The 21,011-nt window shown below is 45.4% G+C and overlaps 1 protein-coding gene and 1 long non-coding RNA gene across 2 annotated transcripts in view; both read right to left on the reverse strand.

The window, feature by feature from the left end:
* The window catches only part of LOC100227840 (uncharacterized), a 192,940-nt gene extending 189,082 nt beyond the window's left edge, over positions 1–3,858 (reverse strand). Inside the window, exon 1 of the mRNA XM_030280643.4 lies at positions 3,615–3,858. Within this exon, the coding sequence (XP_030136503.4) occupies positions 3,615–3,691 (77 nt within the window). The 5' untranslated portion in view covers positions 3,692–3,858. The remainder of the gene's footprint in view (positions 1–3,614) is intronic.
* Positions 3,859–7,282: 3,424 nt separating this feature from the next.
* Positions 7,283–21,011, reverse strand: part of LOC140684696 (uncharacterized) — a 28,304-nt gene continuing 14,575 nt past the window's right edge. The window contains exon 4 of the long non-coding RNA XR_012057361.1: positions 7,283–7,472. This is a non-coding gene — a long non-coding RNA (uncharacterized lncRNA). The remainder of the gene's footprint in view (positions 7,473–21,011) is intronic.

Below are 21,011 nucleotides of genomic sequence, written 5' to 3' on the forward strand. Positions count from 1 at the left end.
GTTTACTCCAGGTTTGCAAATGCAGATAACATGTGCATGCTAGATTTTGCTTTTGGGAACGTGATTTATCAGGAGGAGCACAAGAAAGCCGATAGTGCCCCAAAGAATTGAAGAAGCTGGAAAACGAACTCAGCCAGGAATCCAGCCCTACATCCAGGTGTTCCTTGGAATGCGACCAGATTGCTGGTGGATAAAGTGAAAATATGCAGATACAACATGTGAGCAGGAAAGAAAAACCCTAAGCAAAGGAGTTTTATTGCAAGATTGAGACTGGATCCTCTAAAAGCAAAGCAGCCCCTTCAGATGTCACAGAGCCAGCCAAGGGGCTTCATGCTGGCAGGAACAAAACTCATCTCCTGCCTTTTGCAGAGAAGTGCTCACCCACCTCACCTGGGAGCAGAAAAATCCATTCTTGAGCCCTGTCCCAGCCCTGACTCTGAGAGGTGATATTTATTGCACATATCTCGTAGCTCCACTGCCTCTGCTCCATCCTACACCCCCAACTACGAGCAGACATCTGTGCTGCTCCAACTCCCAGGGGAATGTTTGTCTAGGAGAGGATTTACCACTTCTGACAGCAGCTCAAGTCCTCTTTTAGCTCCCATTTCTGCACTGTCCCACAACTACCCCTGATTTCCGTGAAGCCCAACGCTAGATAACCACACATCACACTTACATTGGCTTACACATGCCAATTTTGGGCTAGGGGGCTCACTATGAAGGGTTAAAAATGTGCTTTTTATCATGAGACACGGTTAATTCCTCATTTAAAGGCCCAAATATGCTTTACAATGAAAATGGCTTATCTGTTCTCTGGTCATTCCAGAGTTCTCTGAGGTTCTCTTAGAGGATCATCAAGGGCTAATTGTATGGAAAAGCAGTTGATAGAAGTATCTCATCATTCTCTAATCTGTTCTACATTAAACCTCCTCAGGGGGCTTGGAGGCAGAGCACCAACATCCACACAGATCCCTCCCATTTCTAGCTAGGAGCAAATGCTCAAGTTAGCAACAGAACAAAAACAATTATGAAGAATATCCTGTATAGCCTCAGCCACATAAGATCTCAATCAAAACAACAGCATAGAACACACTCAGCATGGTGTGTTCCAAGGGATACATTTGCTGTTCTGATTCCATTGCCTGCAGATGACCAGAATTGTTAGGAAAAGGTTGATTCATTAAAAAAAAAATCCTCCTGGACATGTCACTGTTGCTTGGTGAAAGCTGGCACTCACTCCAGGGTGGTGACATCTTGCATTTCTGCTTACACCAAAGATAAAGTCCCTAAATAACAAGAAAGTTCAGGACAATACTTATACTTGCTCCAGCTTGGGAAAAGCAGGAAGAATGGCAGTAATTTCAGGAATATGACTCTTGGGAAAAGCACTCGAGGCTCTGAGACAGGTCTGGGGGTTTGGGTGGCTGTTCCTGATTGCTGCTGGCTGACAGCACACTGCTGCTCCCAGTGACTCCAGCCCAGCAGCAGCATCCCCACACAGCATCATCTCCAGGAGGGAATGGCTCCTCTGCTCTTTCACTGACGCAATCTTTAAAAAGGTAAAAGCAAACAAAAATTGTTTGGAGGCAATTCACAGTTAACAGCACCTCCAGCTTCAAAAGTGCAGAATCATAGCTATTACTGATGTCAAATGCAAACAGATTAATGTAGGCCAACGCTATTCCTCCTCCTGATAGAGTAATTGCTCAGAAAGAGAGCACAAAGCATGCCTGAAAGAAACACAGAGCACTTTTAACAAAGGAAAATGTTTTACCACAGAATGAGCTTAACTTCTCTAAGCACTGTGATGGATACTTTGTGCTCCAGCAAAATGGAGTAATATAAACCACCTTAAAAGCACTTCTGATAAATGCTGTGTAAATATGCATTGCATAGAAAGCCAGTGAGCAATAGGCTTGGAAATTTCAATTTTCAGACAGAATAAACTAAACTGCAAGCAAATTGAACGCATTAAATATGAAAGAGAGGGATGAAGTTGAAGATAAAACCGAGGCAGATAACAGAGGCTAGAAACTGGGGTATACACAGATATTTGAAAAGGCTGTCAGGTTGCTTTGGGAGGGGGGCACAACATTCCTTAAAACACAGGACGAGAAAGGTACACAGGGAAAAGCAAAGGCACACAGCAAACAGTTTCCAGCAACGTTCCATTTCAACACGCAAAAACTTTAACCACAGATCCCGTACATGCGGCCAGCTACTCTCTGCTAGAAACCGACCAGAGAGCCGGGTCCGGAACAAACCTTCCCCAGCCTTTACAACAAAGGCCATTTGCGGCTCCTGCCGAGCAGAACCCCCCGGATAAAGTTTCCCGGCGCCGCGGCAGCCGCACACGTGCGGCCCTTTGTGCGCTGCGGGCCGGGGGATGCTCCGCGCTGCATCCCTGCACGCAGCCCCGGCTGCTTCCCCCATCTTTGCCCTCCCCAGCTTGATGGCGAAGGCAGGAGCAGCCCCAGAGCTGCCTTCACCCCTCACGGCAAAGCCCAGCCCTCCCTCCTTGCGGGATCCCCGCAATCAATCCCACCCGGGAGAGCTCCGCGGGCGGCGCTGGGGACGCGCGGGGTTCCGGCGAGAACACCCAAACTTTGCCCGGGGAGCCGCGGGGAGCAGCGCCCGGCCCGAGGGGCGCAGGCGGCCTGGCCCGGCCGAGCCCCGCACACGAAGATGCCCGGAACACTCACACGCACACTCACACCCTGCACACTCACACTGCCCCGCACACTCACACTCACACTCACATGCCCCACACACTCACACACACTCACACTGGCCCGCACACTCACACTCACACCCCCACACACTCACACTCACATGCCCCGCACACTCACACTCACATTCACATGCCCCACACACTCACACTGCCCCGCACACTCACATGCCCCGCACACTCACACTCACTGCCCCGCACACTCACATGCCCCACACTCACACTGCCCCGCACACTTACACTGACCTGCACACTCCCACCCTGCACACTCACACTGCCCTGCACACTCACACACACATTCACATGCCCCACACACTCACACTCACACCCCCCGCACACTCACACTCACAGCCCGCACACTCACATGCCCCGCACACTCACACTCACACTCCCACCCCGCACACTCACACCCCCCTGCACACTCACACCCCGCACACTCACACTGCCCCGCACACTCACACTTACACTCACACACCCCGCACACTCACATGCCCCATACACTCCCACCCCCCGCACACTCCCACCCCGCACACTCCCCCGCACACTCACACTCACACTCACATGCCCCATACACTCCCACCCCGCACACTCACACTGCCCTGCACTCTCCCCCCCCGCACACTCACATGCCCCACACACTCAGACCCCGCACACTCACACTCACACACCCCGCACACTCCCCCCCGCACACTCACACCCCGCACACTCCCCCGCACACTCCCATGCCCCGCACACTCCCATGCCCCATACACTGCCCCGCACACTCACATGCCCCGCACACTGACACTCCCCTCCCGCACACTCCCATGCCCCGCACACTCCCATGCTCCGCACACTCACACGCCCCGCACACTCCCATGCCCCATACACTGCCCCGCACACTCACATGCCCCGCTGCAGCCGCGGCTCGGCGGCCAGAGCGCAGCCCAGCAGCACGGACAGCAGCGCCGGCCCGGCTCGCATGGCGCTGCCGGGGAGGGAGCACGGAGCGCCGGCCGGAGCAGCACCAACACCCGCAGCAGCAGCAGCAGCAGCAGCACGAGCATCAAGAGCAGCAACCGCGGCCCCCAAATCATTTAAAGCGGCGGCACAGCCGCGCCACGGGCGGGGCGGCCCCGGCCCGGCCCCATCCCCATCTCCATCCCCATCCCCATCCTCATCCCCGCCCCTCGGCAGCGCTGCTGTGTTCCTGCTGCACAGGAGCAGCGCCGGGAGCCGTGCCCGCCGCCCTCGGGAGCACCGATGTGTTCCTCCCGCACAGGGAGCATCCCCTGCCCCGCATCCCTCGGGAGCACCGCTGTGTTCCTCCCGCACAGGGAGCATCCCCTGCCCCGCATCCCTCGGGAGCAGCTCCCGCAGGGGATGGGCAGGGGATGCTCTCCGTGTCGGTGCCCGGGGATGCACAGCCTCCAGCCGCCCTGCATCTCCCGGCACCCCGGCAGCGTTCTGCTGCGCTGGCAGACACTTGGCTGCTCTTTATTTCCTCTCGTCTTGGCTCTTTATTTCCTCCGGTCCTTCTTTGTTGTGTACAGGATGCCCAGTGCAATCGTACCTGAGCATTTCTGGGAGGTAACCGTGAAAATAAACGAGTTTAACATCTTGAGCGAGGGGTAACACCGCTACTGCTGAGAGTTAGTGACAGCAAGAACATAAAACTGGGAACTGAGGAGTGGTTTGCAAATCCCAGGTCTGCCTGCCCTCCTCTAGACCATCCTCTCATCTTTACAATCTCTCCAGACCTTTACTGCTGTCAAAACACAACTCTTTCCCCTTTACTGCTCAGAGAAGCGAGACCAACTGACCTGGAAAGGGAACTGTGCATAGTAGCGAATAAAAAAATGAGAAAAACACACCTTAAGCGTTTTATGATCTAATGCAGGTCCCCGGGTCCATTAGAGCACAGTTTCCCTCTCTCCAGAGAGCTGTGACTAACCAGGCACTGGGCTGTGAACAGAGATGGGCCCTGAGCCAGCCAGTGCTAAAATCTGGGATTCCTTTCCACTCCAATGGAATGGTTTGGGCTGCCCCTGCTCTAAGGGAGCCCCTGCCCAGATTTGTGACAGACACAGCGGGATGGGTGCACCAGCATCCTCACCAGCCCGAGTCAGCCTCTGCTTTACAGAGCATTCATTTGTCTCCCTTTCAGCCCTGTAACACGATACACCCAGTTCTCATTTTCCACACACTTTACAAGTGGTTTCCTGTATGGTTTTTATTTTCCAAGGCCTGTGCTGAAGTAGGTAAACATTTGCCATTCATAACAAGAAAACTGGTTTTATATTATTCATTGCTTTGAAACTTGTATGGACATGATCCCTTGGAGATTTTATCAACTGATTCCCTTTTCATGGAGAAGAAAATACAGCTGTTATCTGGCCTTAGAGCAGAATAATTGTATCCTAAATTTGAAATGAATGGCTGAGTCTTTCTTGTGTCTGGAGTAGTTTTAACTCCACAGGACCTTGTGTTGAGCTAATCTCATTACCTCCTGCAGAGCACATAGTTTTTAATAATTTTATTTCTTAAACCCCAGAAAATCTTTCTTCATAAAATAATAGATGTTCATTATGTCAAGGCTGAGTGTTCATTATGTCCTGTGATGTCATCCCAACCTTGATTATTTTCAGGATCACACCATGGCAAAATAGCAAAAGATCTCATTTCTCAGTTGTTGGGAATTTTTACAGAAGAGGTAAATTAGTCTTTTAAAAATACTTTAATTTTTTCCATCTTAAGGAACTTAAACTATTCAACGTTGCTCTTCAAAGCTGTATGTGATCACTACAAATTATACACAACATTTATTATGCCCAGTTGTTACAAATAATGGACCAGCAACATGCAAACTGGGAGGTACTGGAATGCAGAGTGAAGGCCACTTAATAGATGAGACTTTGCCTGGGGGCCACACAGCAAAATGCAGCTGCAGCCAAACTCTGGAGTGAAAAATCCCTGTGTTCTGGGCAGGAGGCTTCAGCTGCTGTGACCTTGACATCGTCCTGAGCTCCAAAGCCACCCCAGTCAGTGTTCTTCTCACAAATGTGATGTGTTCCCCTCTGCTGTGTTTTATTTGAGAATATCCTGCAGAGCTGTTGACTTTAATGGGATGATTCCCATGGGCAGAGTTGCAGCATTGGTGGAAGGAGTTTCAAAGCCTCCTGGGATAATTGATCTGCTGGGATCCCGAGTCAGTTAAACCTCCAGACCTGACACAGAGGTAGAACCTGACTCATTTATTCCAGTTCTTACACTTGCCTCTGGTAAAAAGGGCACAGGGGAACAGCATTAGTGACTTCTTTATATTCCACATCCTTGCTAGGACCAACCAGGCACCTTCCTGCTCTCCTGAAATTTATTTGCTCTAAGTTCTGCCTCTTTGACCTCAGCATCTACAAACAACACCCTGGCCACTACCAAAGTAGTCACTGGACAGGTTGTCCAGAGCTCCCCTCCTGGGAGGGGAAAGGAGTAAATTAAATTGCATCTTGCTCAGCTAAAGCAGCTTTTGAACTGAGCAGGTGAAGTGCCAATTCCCCTTGGTGGCTTTGTGCAGTTATAATGGGATGCAGTTGCCTAGAGTACAAGTGGTTAGGGAAAAAAAACCAGCTCGTGCCCTCCATATAGTACTGAAGGACTTTCTGAGGGATGGAAATTGCATTATTCTCCTCTCCTGTTGATCAGAAAATTGTTCTGTCAGATTCCAGGGCAATCCAAATCCAGCACATTATTTACAACACTGTCCAGATCACAAATTCTGTAAAAGATTTGGTATCTCTCACCATGTTCCATCCTCTCCACTTTAAAACATATTTCCCTCCTCATTAGCATTTTAATTTTGATATGTTATTTCCTACAAACAGGCTGTGACAGTTGTTGTGTATCCCCAAGCATGAACGAGTGTTGCCCAAAACTTTGAGTCAGTGTCACAGCATCCTGTTCTATTTTCATTTTTCTGTCTAATTCTCAGTATTTCCATTGCCAGTCTTTTTAAATTGTAGCTAGTTACAGGATTTAACAGTCCAATCTGATATAAAGAAATTTTCGTGCAGAGATTGTAATTAGGAAGGCTGAGCTCTGTTCTGTTATTAGCAGAATTGTGATTTTTGGAGTGGTGGGTTAATTGCTAATAACCATATGCAATGCTTCTGTCAAGATGTTTCCCATTACAGTAATTAACTTAGCAGCTGGGGTAACAGACATTTACCATTTGTCTTCGCAGTATCCCTGATTTAGGGTTGTTCCAAAACCCTTTTTGGACTCTGTTTGTTCAATTCCCAGGTGTAAAATTAAAAAGAGGGGAAGTTGAGGATGGGAGATCTGAGAAGAGCAACTTGCAGGGATAATACCTGTTTTGGATATAAAGTGTCTATCAGTGGATTCTCAGGAATTCTGGATTTTTCTTCACTAATCTTAGCCTTGGACCATCATATTCACCAGCACTGACTGAACAGAGAGGAGCCTAAAACAGAGAATGTTTTCAGAAACGATTACTCAGCTGCTCAAATTATTCTGATCATTATTGAGGATTTATTCAATGAAAAGTGCAGAATTTTTCATTGCCTGTTCATATCCTTAAACCTCATAATCCCTATGGTAGGGGATTTTTTTCTTCATGTTTTGTAGTCAATTATACAGATATAAACATTTTTTGTTAATTACTTCCTTTCTGCACTGTCTCACTGGAGCTCCTTCCTTCACAGAGCTGTGCCAGAATTGCAGTAATATTATTAAGTATATGGCCAACCTGAAAACCAAGAAGAAAATAAAGTTGTTCTCTGAAGGCAGATCACATGACAGAGCATCAGCAGTTTCATTGATTTAATTCATCAACAGAATATATTGAAATAATTCATTTTTTTTATGAGATAATTTTAAAGACTTTTAAGACCATGATGCCAGATTTTATTTTTTTTTTAAGTTTGTTCAAGGCAGAACAAATTCTGTACAATGCTACATTAAAGAAGGTTTGTTAATACCCTTAGAGATGTAAAGCAGCACGCCAAGGGCACGGGAAACTTTCTCTGATGCAAGGAATTGGCTTTGCTCCACTTCAAGGAATTGGGGAACGCTAATTCACAGCAGCTGAGGATCTAGCCCCTGTTGTTAATCATAATTATGGACTTATTTTGGGAAGTGCATTTTCTGAAGTAGTTGGGGGAGACAAGAAAATTAAGTTAAAATTATTTTCTTCCACAGGAGGTAAAAGCAGTACATAAATAAATACTTGGTGTTGCAGTAGATCTTTAAAACCTACAATAGTTTCTGGCACTGCAGCGTCCTGTGATATTTTTTCCTCCAGCACATAATAGTAAGTTTCTGATAATAGTGCTCACAGACAGCTTTGATTATAACCACTTGTCAGGGAAGGGATAACTAGGAAAATAACACCATATTCAACTGTAAAAAAAATGCTGCCTGCAGTACATTAACACAGTGATAATTTCTGCTAATAGCAGCCTCCGGACCCCATCCATTAGCTTTGAATCGAAATCCCTGCTCCACTTTGTCCTTCTGAGCATTCCTGCTGCCCTCCGACCCTCTCTGCCTTTCCTTGGGAGCAGCAGAGCCATCCACAGGCACCAGGAGTAAAGACAAAATCTGTGTTGGAGCAAATTGTGTGTTCAACCTGCTGGGGATGGGGACAGGGACACTGCTCCTGGTGGCTTGGGCAGTGCCAGCCCCGGGCATGGTGAGTGTTGAAGCCCACCCTGGGTCAGGGGTGGCTCCGTGTGGTGGAAAAGTCTCTCCTCCAACCCGTGCTTCCAGAGAAAGGCTCAGCTGTCTCTGTTGTTCGGTCTCAAGGCAGTTTATTGGCAGTTATCTAAAAGATTTTCTTCTGGGGCTGCTGTGGTTTGCTCACAGCTCAGGCAGAGGCACACACACACCCTGACATCCTCTCTGACTCCTGACTGCTTCTTCTCTCCCCCTCTGCCCAGGGCTGCTGCTGTCTTTTATATGGTACATTACGTGTTACATGTTACAGTTTGTCCCCAATGCCTATTACCTATATTAAATGGTGCTTTTCTATCTTTTATATGGTACATTATGTGTTACATGGTTACAGTTTTTCCCCAATGCCTATTACCTATATTAAATGGTGCTTTTCTACTCTAAACCAATCTGTGAGTGCCAACATCACCAAGAACATGGAGGTAAGGAAGGAGAAAGAGGGAGGACAGGGCAGGCCCAGATCCCTCCGTCTTAAAACCTCTGACCCCCATGTACAAAACCAAAACCCCCCTGTACAGCACTCAAAATTTCTTCCCTCTACTTTGTGACTACTTCTACTATAATATCTAAACTTTTGTGACTTCTTATTCTTCCTGCAAGGTTGGTAAATCGTTCCATGGTTCAAACCCAAAATCACAGCTGTTTCCAGCTGCCTGCCAGGGTCTCAAATGCTTCTGACCTGGGCCTGGAACCTCCAAAAATGTCTGAGGGACATTTTGAGTTCCGCCAGGTGAGGGGCAGGGAATGTTTGTTCGGGAGGTTTGCATTCTGTGGGGATTTTCTGCCAGCATCCTGCTCCTTCCCTGGCCACCTCCTCCCTGCCAACACGAGTCACCAGCTGCACTCTCCCCGTGTCACAGGAATTTGGGTTTTCATTCCTGTTCCTTAGGAGGAGAGGGCAAGAGGGGTTGGAAGGGAGGGAAAATAGAGAAGGTCTGAACAATTCAACCCCAGAGCAGTAGAATCAGAGAATCTCAGAGCTGTGCAGGTTGGAAAAGGACCATCAAAATCCACTGTCAGCCACCACTGCACTCACCCCTGAACCATGTCCTCAGGTGCCACCTCCTCAGGCTTTTTGGACACTTCCAGGGACAGTGACCCCACCACTGCCCTGGGAATTTTGTTCCAATGCTTGCAACCACAAAAAAAAATTCCCTAATATCGATTGTAAACCTCCCCTGGCAAACTTAGGAGCTTTTCCTCTTGTCCTGTCACTGGGACACACCTGACCCCCCTCACTACACCCAGGTAGGTTCAGAGGGCAGTAAGGTGTCCCCTCACCCCACAGAATCGCTACAAACAGCAAAAATGTTCAAACAAAGTATTTCTTTTTGACATAATTAGAGAAGCCCATTGATATTCAAGTCAGGAGGATATTTCTGTAGGGACCTATTACGTCTGATTGGGAAAATAAAATGTTACCCACATCCACAATTACTTCTATAAAGACCACTGATCTCATTCCTGAGCTTTTCTCTTTAGCATTAGTTAACCAAAACTCTGGTAAAAACAGGCTCTTGACAATATAATCCTAAAATAAGTTTTATGTTGGCAGGCAATAGCAACTGGGAGTACTTTCATCTATTTCTGGATTTGGGATAATGACACTCCAATGAGTGGCTTAATCTGGGGTGCTTGTGTACATTGAAATGAAAATCACACATTAGGGGGCAAGTCACATCTCTGACCTACACAGGTGAGAGCCAAATGTTACTCTAAATTTAATGCAGCTATTCCAGCCTCATCTCAACACAAAGGAAAGAATTAGGGTTTAGAAACTTCAGAGCAGTACATTTTTCTGGCAGAGCAGTGTATTACAAAATATTTTCTGGGAGGAACTATTTTATTTGGGTTTTAACATTTTTTTTTTCACAGTGATCTTCTTTTGGCCATGCTGATGCCCACCTGAAAAACTTGCAAGCAGCTGAACATGCAACTCATTCAAAAATTTAGCAGAGTATCTTCATGTTTGTGCATTCAGAGAAATCAAATTTGGGGTATTCATGCTAGGAGTGTCTAAAGGCTCATCAAGTCAGGAGATACCAAGAGCCCTTGGAGAGTTGGGCAATCTGATTATCAAATATTCCTGATCCATCCAGAGGACAGGAAATTTCAGAGAGATATCCTCTAAGAAAATTGAAACAAATAAATGAAAAAAAAAAATCCCCAAATCCATTAAGATATGTGGTAAAAGAGGTTTGCTGCCCCTGATGAATTTTTCAGCTGGTTCACAGCAGAGTTCAGTGAGTGCCAGGGCAACACTGAAGGGATGAAGTCAATCACACAAACCAGGCAGTAACAACACTCCAGCAACCTCAGCCTGTTAAACTCCAGCCTCAACCAGCCCTGATACTTCAATCATTCTAATTTATCCTCCGGGGTAGGCAGCCCCCTCAAAATTTGGTTTTTAGATGTTCAAGCTGGTAACTCTCATCTACATCACTGAAAAGGCAGTCACAAAATAAATCAAAGTAAAAAAGGGCTCAGAAGTGGGATTCTCCTCAGGGTTTCCCCTCCCTTTGGGATCGCTGGTGGGTCTCAGATGTGAGCTGCCTGAGCTGCCTCCTTTGTCTAACGCAGTGCTGAGCGCATCACCGGCGCTTAAAATACTCACATTCAAAGGAATAAATGCTTTGTTTGTTTGCTTCCAATTAGGAGCTAATGAAATCCCAGGAATACACTTCCAGGAGGTTCCTCACAGAACTGAAACTCGCTGATGTGTTCTGGGTGTAGCTTCCCTCTCTGTTCTGCTGACACAACCAGACCACACTTCATCCTCCCAAAGACATTAGAGCCTCACTTTACTGGTTTTTCCTCCAAATTACCTGCCTGGCCACTGTCACCATTGATCTTTTAAGTCCTTGGCTGAGTAATCAGTCAGAAAGCTAATTAATGTAGTGGCTTGGAGGAAAGGATGAAATGAAAAAGGAGATTTTTTTTTCCCCCTTATTCTTGATGTTTTTATTGCCTTTGAAAGGTGCTTTATCTGTAACATAAAGGAGCATTTGTCTGTGCTTTTTCCTCCTGTCAGTTCACCTACTGTAAATCTATTTCTCAACTATTAACAGAAACCAGGAGAATGGAAATGGTGATACTGAAATCTAAAGGAAAAAAGAAATCTAAGATTTTATTTTTTTTTTTCCCCTATTGACACTCACAGACTGCAGGGTGTGTCTGGAGTGAGTAGCAACTGCAAGACCTGACCCAGATTTTTAGATGGTTTTAGAACTAAACAGGTGTTTTAATATTAAGATAACTTTGTTGTGTTTTATAGAAAAAGCGGGGTTTTTTTCTTTCCTTCCTTCCTGCTGGGTCTGCTCCCCACAGACAAGAATGACCTGTGTGACCTGCAACCCCTCAAATTTATCCAGATGCATTTCTAACCAAATTTGGTCAAGCTCAGGGTGCCTGAAAATGTGGTTTAAACACCACCACTCAGTCTGACTTTAGTCTGAGACAAAGGATATGAGAAACGGGAATTTCAGAATAATTTGGGTTGGAAGAGACCTTAAAGATGATCCAGTTCCACACCTTCCACCATCCCAGGCTGCTCCGAGCCCTGTCCAACCTGGCCTTGAGCACTTCCAGGGATGGGGCAGCCACAGCCTCTCTGGAATGCCCCATGCTGAAACATATTCCAAAAGTACTCATCAGGTTCCATGGTTCAAAAGAAAAAGAAATATTCAAATGCTAAGGATCAAGTTCTCCTAAAAGAATAAATTTAAAAGCAGTACACAGATGCTGTTTTCCTCATCCTGGATATCAAAGCACAGAGTATTCTTCACTGTAATAACTCTGATATGTGAAAAAGTATTTAATTTCCTTTATTCTCAAGGAATTCTACATGCCCTGGAAGAGCTCTTTAATCTACAGAGTTAACCCCATACTGCCATGCACACAGAGGTGGATATTTACATATTCTACAGCAGGATTTAAACACTGCTGTCCACGGGGAGCTGATGAACCGAAAATGGTTTAATAAGCTTTCTCTTAAAATTCTTCAGGGAGGCAGATATTAGCATCAGCAGTATTTGTTGCTAAATGCAAATAAAATCACGGTGCATGTGGGAATTGTGCTGCCCAGGGCTGCAGCAAGCAAGTGGCAATTAAATATTTCACACATGCCTGCGTGGCTCTTTAGCCACAGCACCGTGGCCACATCCAGCAACAATTAATGGTGTTGGGGTGGAATCCCCAGCTCGTAATTCTGTGATTAACTCGTGGAGAAACACATTTCCTACAAAGGCTGACACAGGAAGTGTCTGAGAAACCCACGTTGTTGTAAAGAACTATACAAAAAGAAATACAGCAGTCCAAAAAGCAGCCTGCCCTCCAAGAAAATCAGCGTTGCCTGGGCTGAGTACTGCAAGCTGAGCATGTTTTATTAATTCCAGTATCAAGACAACAATAAATTAAGCACCTAGATATACAGGGGGAAAAGGCAATGTCAGCAGTTGCAGGCTTTTTAGACTTGACCTCCTAATTTGTGCAAAAATCAAAAATATTTCTGAAGTTTACTATAATTAAAGATTAATATGAATGCTGTAAAGTTCTGAAAAGTTTATGAAGCTAAACCTTGCCACTAACTCAACATTTTTCTTCTATTATTGACTTTTTAGATGCAAACTCTGATCTATACAGACTTCAGCAAAGCATTTCTTAGATGTGGAAAATTCTTTGTTTAACCTTGAGCGGTTCTCTGTGCAGGAAAAGCTAAGGAGGATATAATGGTGAGTTGTGTCAAAAGAGGAATTGTTCAGTTATGGCAAGCTCATTAATGAGCTTCCAGTGATGAGTCTCAAGGAAAAAATAGCGATATCTTTGCCCCTGGCACAAGAGATAGATCCAGCCTCATGGAGTTTGCTGTGGAAAAGGATGATGAGGATGAGAATCTCCTGCTGGAAAAACAAGATTACATTGGGGCTGAAGTCTGTGGACACCATGGATGGAATCTAAAGACATGAATTATTCTTAGTCAAATAATTTCTCCTACTGGTGTGGTCTTCTGAGCTGCCTCATCCAATTTTGACTATTCAGGAGCTGGAGAAGATAATTCAACACCAAGCAGACATGGAACAGGACTATTAGGATGAACCAAACAGCAGGAAAAGAGAAGGAATTTGATCTGTTTAGAGCAAAACTAAGAATTGTTTAAACTAGCAGTGATGCCTTGTGCAGGCTGAGCTAGAACAGAGGCTGGGCAGAGTCCCAGAATAAAGCAGGGATTTGTTAAAGGATCTCCTCCATGGATCCACCTTGGGCAGCACCAGAGCCCAGCCAGGGCTGCACCCAAGATGAACCAAAATGGTCCCAAAATGAACCCAAGATGAACCAAAATGGTCCCAAAATGAATCCAAGATGACCCAAAATGGCCCCAAAATGCACGAGCGCTCCCGGGGGCTCTCCCTGGGATCAGTTCTGCTCCATTGGCACCTTGGAGTTCATTGTCCCATTCCAGCTTTAGCCCAGGCAGTCCCACCCTGCTTGTTTTTCTCTCTCCAGCCCACGGTGTTTGTGCTCCTGGGCTGAGATTTGGATCATTTGTCCTTGGTGCCCAGCTGGAGCAGGAATTGTTTTGTCTCCTGCTCTGTGGGGAGAGTTCACCATCCCATAATGTGAAGCCCAGACCCACACACTAAAGCAGCACAGAATGTGGAAATAGAAAAGCTCAAACCTGAGGCAGCAGCAGGATGAAGGTGAGGGAGGAAAAGGGGATTGATTGCTCTGTGAGTGCTCTCCTAAAGCACTCTGTGACAGGGACACCCAGGAAGGCTGGCACAGTAAAAGCCAAGGCTGGCACCAGAAGAAGTAGAAGTCAGCCCAAAGCAGCCACAGGGATGCAGTGAGTGAGCACAGTGAGCAGCGAGTGCCTGCGATAGCCCAGTGCAAGCAATAGCAGCAAAATGAAGAAGTAGCATGGGGGAAATTTGTAAATTCACTAAAAGAATTCTAAAATATGTTTTTATGTGATAACAGGGAACTGGGTTTGGAGGCCAGGCAGTGCCTCTCAAGCCTTCACTCCTTGCTGGGTTTCAGATGTTTAATTTTGAATCCTATCACCATAACCAAAGTGTGCTGCAGCCTCAGGTACAAGAACAACACTGATCTTCTTCTGATAACTCCTGTGCTCAGAATGGGGCCATGCCTCAAATACCTGCAGGAAATAGCTTTGGAGGAGGCCAATTCAACTAACTTCCAGTGAATACCTGAATTAACAATTAAGCCTTTTGCCCCTTGAAATGGGAATAATCCTTTTGGTTTGTGTCTGGGTGCAAGAGAATCCTGCACCTTGCTTGGGGACGTTCAGCCTTGTACAAATCTAAATAATAACAAAAAATAGACAACTAACCCTAACATTCAGCATGCCATGATGTTTTCTGTAAGCAGAGAAATGTGTTTGCCATTTAGATCACAGAAGAACACCCAGAGGCTGGATAAATCAAAGGCCAGCTGCAATTTGCATGCACCCATATCATGATAGCAAGAGTGACTACAGCAGAGGTGCCAAGGCAGCCCAAACCTGCTGGCTGAGCTTGTTTTCAGTGTTCCTGACATTGGGAAATTATCAGGTTTTATAATTTAGTTAGAATAAAAAAATAATATGTGCCAACTTTCTTTTCAGTGTAGCAGCACCTCCTTTTTGAACCATATATTTACTGCTCAAGGTTATCACTGCAGGGCTGTCAGAGGCTTCTATCACATCTGTATCACAGCAGCAAGTTGCCTCCTAAATTTTCTTTATCCTCAGCAATGATGCATGCAGGAAAAATGGCTGTGGATTGATCAGCAATTACAAAGTTGATTTTTGTGGACCTAAACAGCTGCAGAACATTTTGTGCAACAGCATTTCCCCCACTTTGGTACTGAACTCATGAGAAGAAAATACGACAGAGACATTTAATTTCATAAAGCTGGTATGGCAGACAACACTCATTTAACATCAATTAGTGTTATAGCTGATAATTTGGGCCAGGGCAATAGAAAATTGGCAGGCAGAGCTTGGATGCTGTGGATAAAGGGGATGCCCTGTGGGTAAAGGGAGCTGAGGTGCTCCTCCCCTGTCACGTCACTCTGTGGGTGTTGAACAGCAGCAGGACACTGCTCCTGTTATTAGGAATTTCATCCATCTGCTAAAACCCACTTTGAAAGCATTTCTCTTTGTGCACATTATATTCAGTGAAAATGGGATTTGCTTCCCGACTGCTCGGGATGTATTTTGGCTGTTGCAGCCAAAATCTTTAAACTTAAGGTGTTTTTTCGTATTTTGTCTGTTTTAGTGTTGAGCACAGCAGTGATACTGTTCAGATATACATAATTTACTGATAAACCATTCTGTCCTTCTTAAGGTTTGGTTTTACTTACTGAAAACTCAGCAAATGCAGCATGGGAACCAGAATCTGATACCTTAGGAATTAAAAGTTTATGGGAATTGGGTTTGTTTGCTTGCTCCCAAAGTTTATAGGTGACCTGAAATGAGCCATAAGAAGAGCTGTAAAGTTGTATAAAAAAGATAACTTCAGGCTGTTTAGCCCCTAAAGTAGAGCTGCAGTATCTAAACTTGGAGCAGAGGAGAAATGGATCTAAATTATCCCCTAGGAAAACATAAGGGACAAAGATGTGTCCTAAATCTCGCTTTCCTCTAGCCTTAAACACTGGGCTGTGAACAAATCCTGTCTGTTTGGGCTCTGCAGTCTGGGATCACCCTGCTCTTTATGTTGAGTGATCACTGATAATTCAGCAATCTTTAGATGAGGGGTCAAGGCCAAGTTATCTCTTTTTCAGCTCAATGTCTTCTTCTGCTCCTGCTCTGAGCACCTCCACCCCTGTCTTGGCTTCCTCTTCCTCTCAGCATTTTTCCAGAAATTTGCAATTTCTCGTCCCAATTTCTCCTTTGTCAGGTGCCTCCAAAGGTGAAGACTGGCAGAAGCACAGGAAACACTGAAGGAGGATATTTCCTTTTGAACTGTTGGGCAAGAGTAGAGACCTGTGTCCTCCAGCATAATTCCTGCTGTGGATAAATACTGGCTCCATGACTTCTGGAGGGGTGACAGAGGGGTGGCAGCAAGGGGCAGGCAAAGCCCTGCTCTGACAGATTGTTAAAAGGATCAGGGAAACATCACCATCAAAATCACGGCCATTGTGAGCTTTGGGCTGGCAATTCTCACTGCTCTGCCAGCATTAAAGCACTTGTATTTCACCTCCATGTCTTAGGGCACTGGGGGGTTGTGCTTTAATTTCAAATTTCCCTTTAAGTTCTCTCTGCCTTGCCAAGGTGGCCTGAGGACAAATCCATTAATCTGAGTGATGAGCAGGTCTGTTTACATTGTGGGAGTTATGTAAGCAGGTAGAGCACATCAATAATTAAAGGCTCTGTGGGTAAAGTAGAGATGTGGCCATTTCCTTCCACCTTCTCAGGGTTTCTGTGCCAGCCCTGCAGAACTTATGCTTTTTTTCTGGATAATGTGAAGGGGTGGTGGTTTAAGGGATGGCAGCTCCAAGCCTTCCACCTGCAGAGGTTGTGTGAGCCTCTCTCATTTCTCACAGAAACGAGCTGGAGGAATTACCAATGGAAAACAGGGATTAGAAAGGGAAGGGGATCAAGCTCCCCAGTTCTGTTTTGATGGCAGTCTGTACAAGGTGTAATAAAATCAATAGTTTCTCTCACTGAAAGGGTTCTTTCTATCTCCAGCAATGACAAGAGGATAGTGGGCAAAGAGCTCTATTAGCTGTTCTTTAAGAATCAATCACACTTAAAAGCAATAGTCAAAATGACAGCAACTGCACAATAGATGAATAATTTTTCACACAAATAGCCCAAATTTCATCGAAGTGACACACTTTTAAAGAGATAGGAGATAAAATATCTGCTTCTCTTAAAGCCAAGAAAATACTAACCATTTATTACTAAAGACACTGAAACAAAAATGCTCAGATCCTTAAGGGGTAAAAGCCAAAATATCAATTCACCTGAGCAAGAGCACGAGATAATGATCAAGGTTCACTCGATTCAATTTTAAATGTCACATCAGGAAATACAAAATTCTTGAAGCAGCACTCGGGAGGAAAATCCTCGTGGCTGTGTCACTTCTGCTGTCAGAGGAGGGCTTTGCCTCACCCACAGTACAACAGCCCCAGCCTCAGGGGCTGGCATGAGGCTGTGCCAGGTTTAGGTTGGGTATTAGGAGAAGTTTCTGCTCCCAGAGGGTGCCCAGGCTCCCCACGAAATGGGCCCTGGAAGCTCCAGGAATTTTTGGAAAACACTCCCAGGGATGCCCAGGGTGGGATTGCTGGGGTGTCTGTGCAGGGCCAGGATCCTTGTGAGTCCCTTCCAGCTCAGGATATTCTGTGATTTTATAATTTGCTGATGATGATCCAGCACAGAGCCTTTGTCTCACACCAGATGAGAACCAGCTGTGTTAAATCTCCATTTTATATCTACATCCAGCATCAAGATGTAATTGGCAATTACAAAGTCACATTAAACATTATGTAATGAGCTATTTAAATACATCAGAACTGCATAAAACACCAGGAAAAAAAATTATATCAGGCAAAAGCCATATTCATGCATAAATAATGAGGGGGAAATACAGCAGTCAGCTTGTTCTGGTGTATCACACTGAAATTTCCACGTGGCCCCAGCAGTGTGGAGGAGCAAATGGAAGCCAGAGCAAAGAAAGCTGTGCCTGGAGAATTTTTCCTTGTTGACTCTCCTTGTTGTGAGCTTCTTGTGGCTAGACAGCAAGCATGAAAGCACCATCAAGGCCAAAAAACCCTGGTTAACATCTCCCCCCTCCTGCCTGGGGTGCAGCTTTGGATGTTGGAGAGGAGAAACACTGTCACTCAGTTTGAGGCAAAACCAGGCAAAAGCTGAGTGCTGGAGCTGCAGGCAGGATGACTTTGTAAATGTGGACAGCAGACTGTACTCTGTCTTTTCATGCTGTCGTGTTTCTTTGTTGATGTCTCTGTTTTAAGATCTTTTTTGCTCCATGCATCACCAATTGCCTTTTGTTTTCTCACAGCAGGAAAGGCTCTGTTAATCCATATGTCATGACAAAAAATCCAGCCTTCTCTTTGATAGGAACCAAGCATGACAGCAATCTATTGAAAAGGTGTTTTGGACTATCATTTCTTCCAAGCTAATTTATTGACTGGATGGCTTTCAAAAATAATAGGTCTGTTTCCCAAGATAATGAGCTGAGATGTGACTCACAAAGTCCGTGTGAGCACACAGACAGCCTAATTATGAGAAATAAACTAATAATAAACCATCAGTCTCTAGAAATCATTGGCCGTTGTGATATACAAGTCCAAACATCAGAGAACACGAATGTTTCCACCTGCTCCCTTCTGCAGTGGTTTTGTTTTATAATCCCTAATAAATTTCTTACCATTAAGCCCTAGACAGATGAGGATTCTGAGAAAGATCTGATCTTTGGAGCTGGGAGGGTGACAGCTTTGCTGAGCAAACTCCAGCTCTAGAATGTGGTTATGAGGGGAAAATGCTGTTCAAATGGATATTTAGTCAGAACCCACAGATTTATAAATTGGAGCTGGCAAAGTGAATCATCCATGCAAATAAAAGCCCTTTAACACACCCCATTGACCACGTTTTTTTCCCCCAGTATATTTCACTTTAAGTACAGATCACAGTGTAACTACATAAAGAATGTTTCTTTCCTGTAGCATTTGTGGAACAATTTAAACCATTTTATACAAATAGTTTCTGTCACTCATTTTCCCATTTCTTGGACAGATGATGGACAGGACACAGCCACATTTTGCCTGTAGAAAAGGCATATTAAAGAAATGTGGCATGCTTAGGAAACATGAATTATTCTCACTCAGTGAATCTCCTGCTTCTAACAAACAGGGTGCCCACAATCTTCTCTTCCAGAATAAGGGATTGTGCCCAGCCTGTGCTGAAGCTCTGAGAAGGCTGTCACTACCTGCTCCATCCAGTTTTCAACTCATGGAGCCCAGAGGGAAAATCTCACCTTGCAAAGAGCTTTTCTGACATGTTTACAGCATACCAAAAAAAAAAAGGGTATTCAAAGAAACTTTCACCATGTTCTCCTCCCCTCAGGTGTAAAAGCAGCAGGGTTTTTTATGATTACTGACTACCTGTGCTCACTGTGGAGTAATCAGCTGTAAAACCAGTTGAACAGTGGAAAATTCTGTGTTTATCACTCTTTCAAGGCTGCCACTTTTAAGTCTGACCCTGAATCATCCCGGCCTCCACTTCGCTGGTGAAACATCCCTGCCTCATGCTACCAAGGAGAGAAATTGCTGCCTTAAAATGCTTTGACCTTGTCCAGCACATTCCTCGTGCCACAAGTGACTCGCTTTTCATTGCTGTGTTGGTTTGATGCCAGGGATGGGTGAAATGACTCGCACGAATTCAGAAGGCAAAATGAGCCTTTATTCAAAAGCACTTCTCTTTTATAGAGAACATCGTGATCATTAATTCCATTGGTCTCAAAGTAAAAACATTTCACCTGATTGGTGAAATCACTGCACTTAGGTCAGTGTGGTAGAATGTATCTTTAAATAATGGGAATGGAAAGCAAGATAATGGATTGTTTACATTCCCCTCGGACTTTTTTTTAGGCTTAACCTGGTAGAAATTTTTTTCTTTTCCTCTCTGACTGAACTGAGGATATCTACAAGATGTCTGCTTAAGGAAGGCAGGAGCCTCCCACGAAAAGCAAAATGTAAAATCCCTCCCTCCAAATTATTATAATTTTTGAAATTAAAAGGCTCTCAGGCAGAGGTATGGGAATAGGAATAACAGGTCTTTACCAGGAAAACTAAAAATACAAAAACAATAGTACAAACAAAAAAATAAAAAACAAAAACACTGACAGTCAGAGCAGGCCCTGTGGGTCAGGGAGGTGGCAGCAGCCCCATCCCAGGGTGGTTCAGCCCTCCTGCAGTGCCAGCTGTGCTTCTGCTGGAGCAGGATCCTGCTCAAGGGGGGAGTTTTCCTCTGGAGCTCCAGGGCTGGGGGAGATGGGCCTGGGCTCCTCTGGGAATGCAGTGGAAGAAAGCTGCTCCTCTGGGAATGCAGTGGGGAAGAAAGCTGCTCCTCTGGGAATGCAGTGGGGAAGAAAGCTGCTCCTCTGGGAATGCAGTGGGCAAAGGCTGCTGTGCTGTTCCCAGGTCAGATTGTATCCAGGTAGGAATGTTTGGCTCCTCCCCCTGGGCGGAGCATCTCCCCATGGGATGATGGAATTTTCTCAGCCATGCAGGGACACTCAGTGGCCATGAACAGAAGATAATTAATAATTAATGGCCCATGAACAGGAGATATCTCCTGGAGGGAGGATTGGCTGTGGGAGAGATGAAGAAAAGTGCCCCATGAACAGCAGAGAACTGCCCCAGCCCTGACAGATGGAAATAGAATTCACACACATCTTACAACCCAGGACAATTGCCAATCAAGCAGAGCCCATGTGCTCAGAGATGACAAACTGAAGCTGCCTAAATTGCATTCCAGGAGCATTTATAATTCCCCCTAAGGACTTGGAGCTCCCCTCTAGCAGGGTGAACT

The sequence above is a fragment of the Taeniopygia guttata genome, chromosome 9 (assembly GCF_048771995.1).
Source record: "Taeniopygia guttata chromosome 9, bTaeGut7.mat, whole genome shotgun sequence".
NCBI classification, from domain to species: Eukaryota; Metazoa; Chordata; class Aves; order Passeriformes; family Estrildidae; genus Taeniopygia; species Taeniopygia guttata.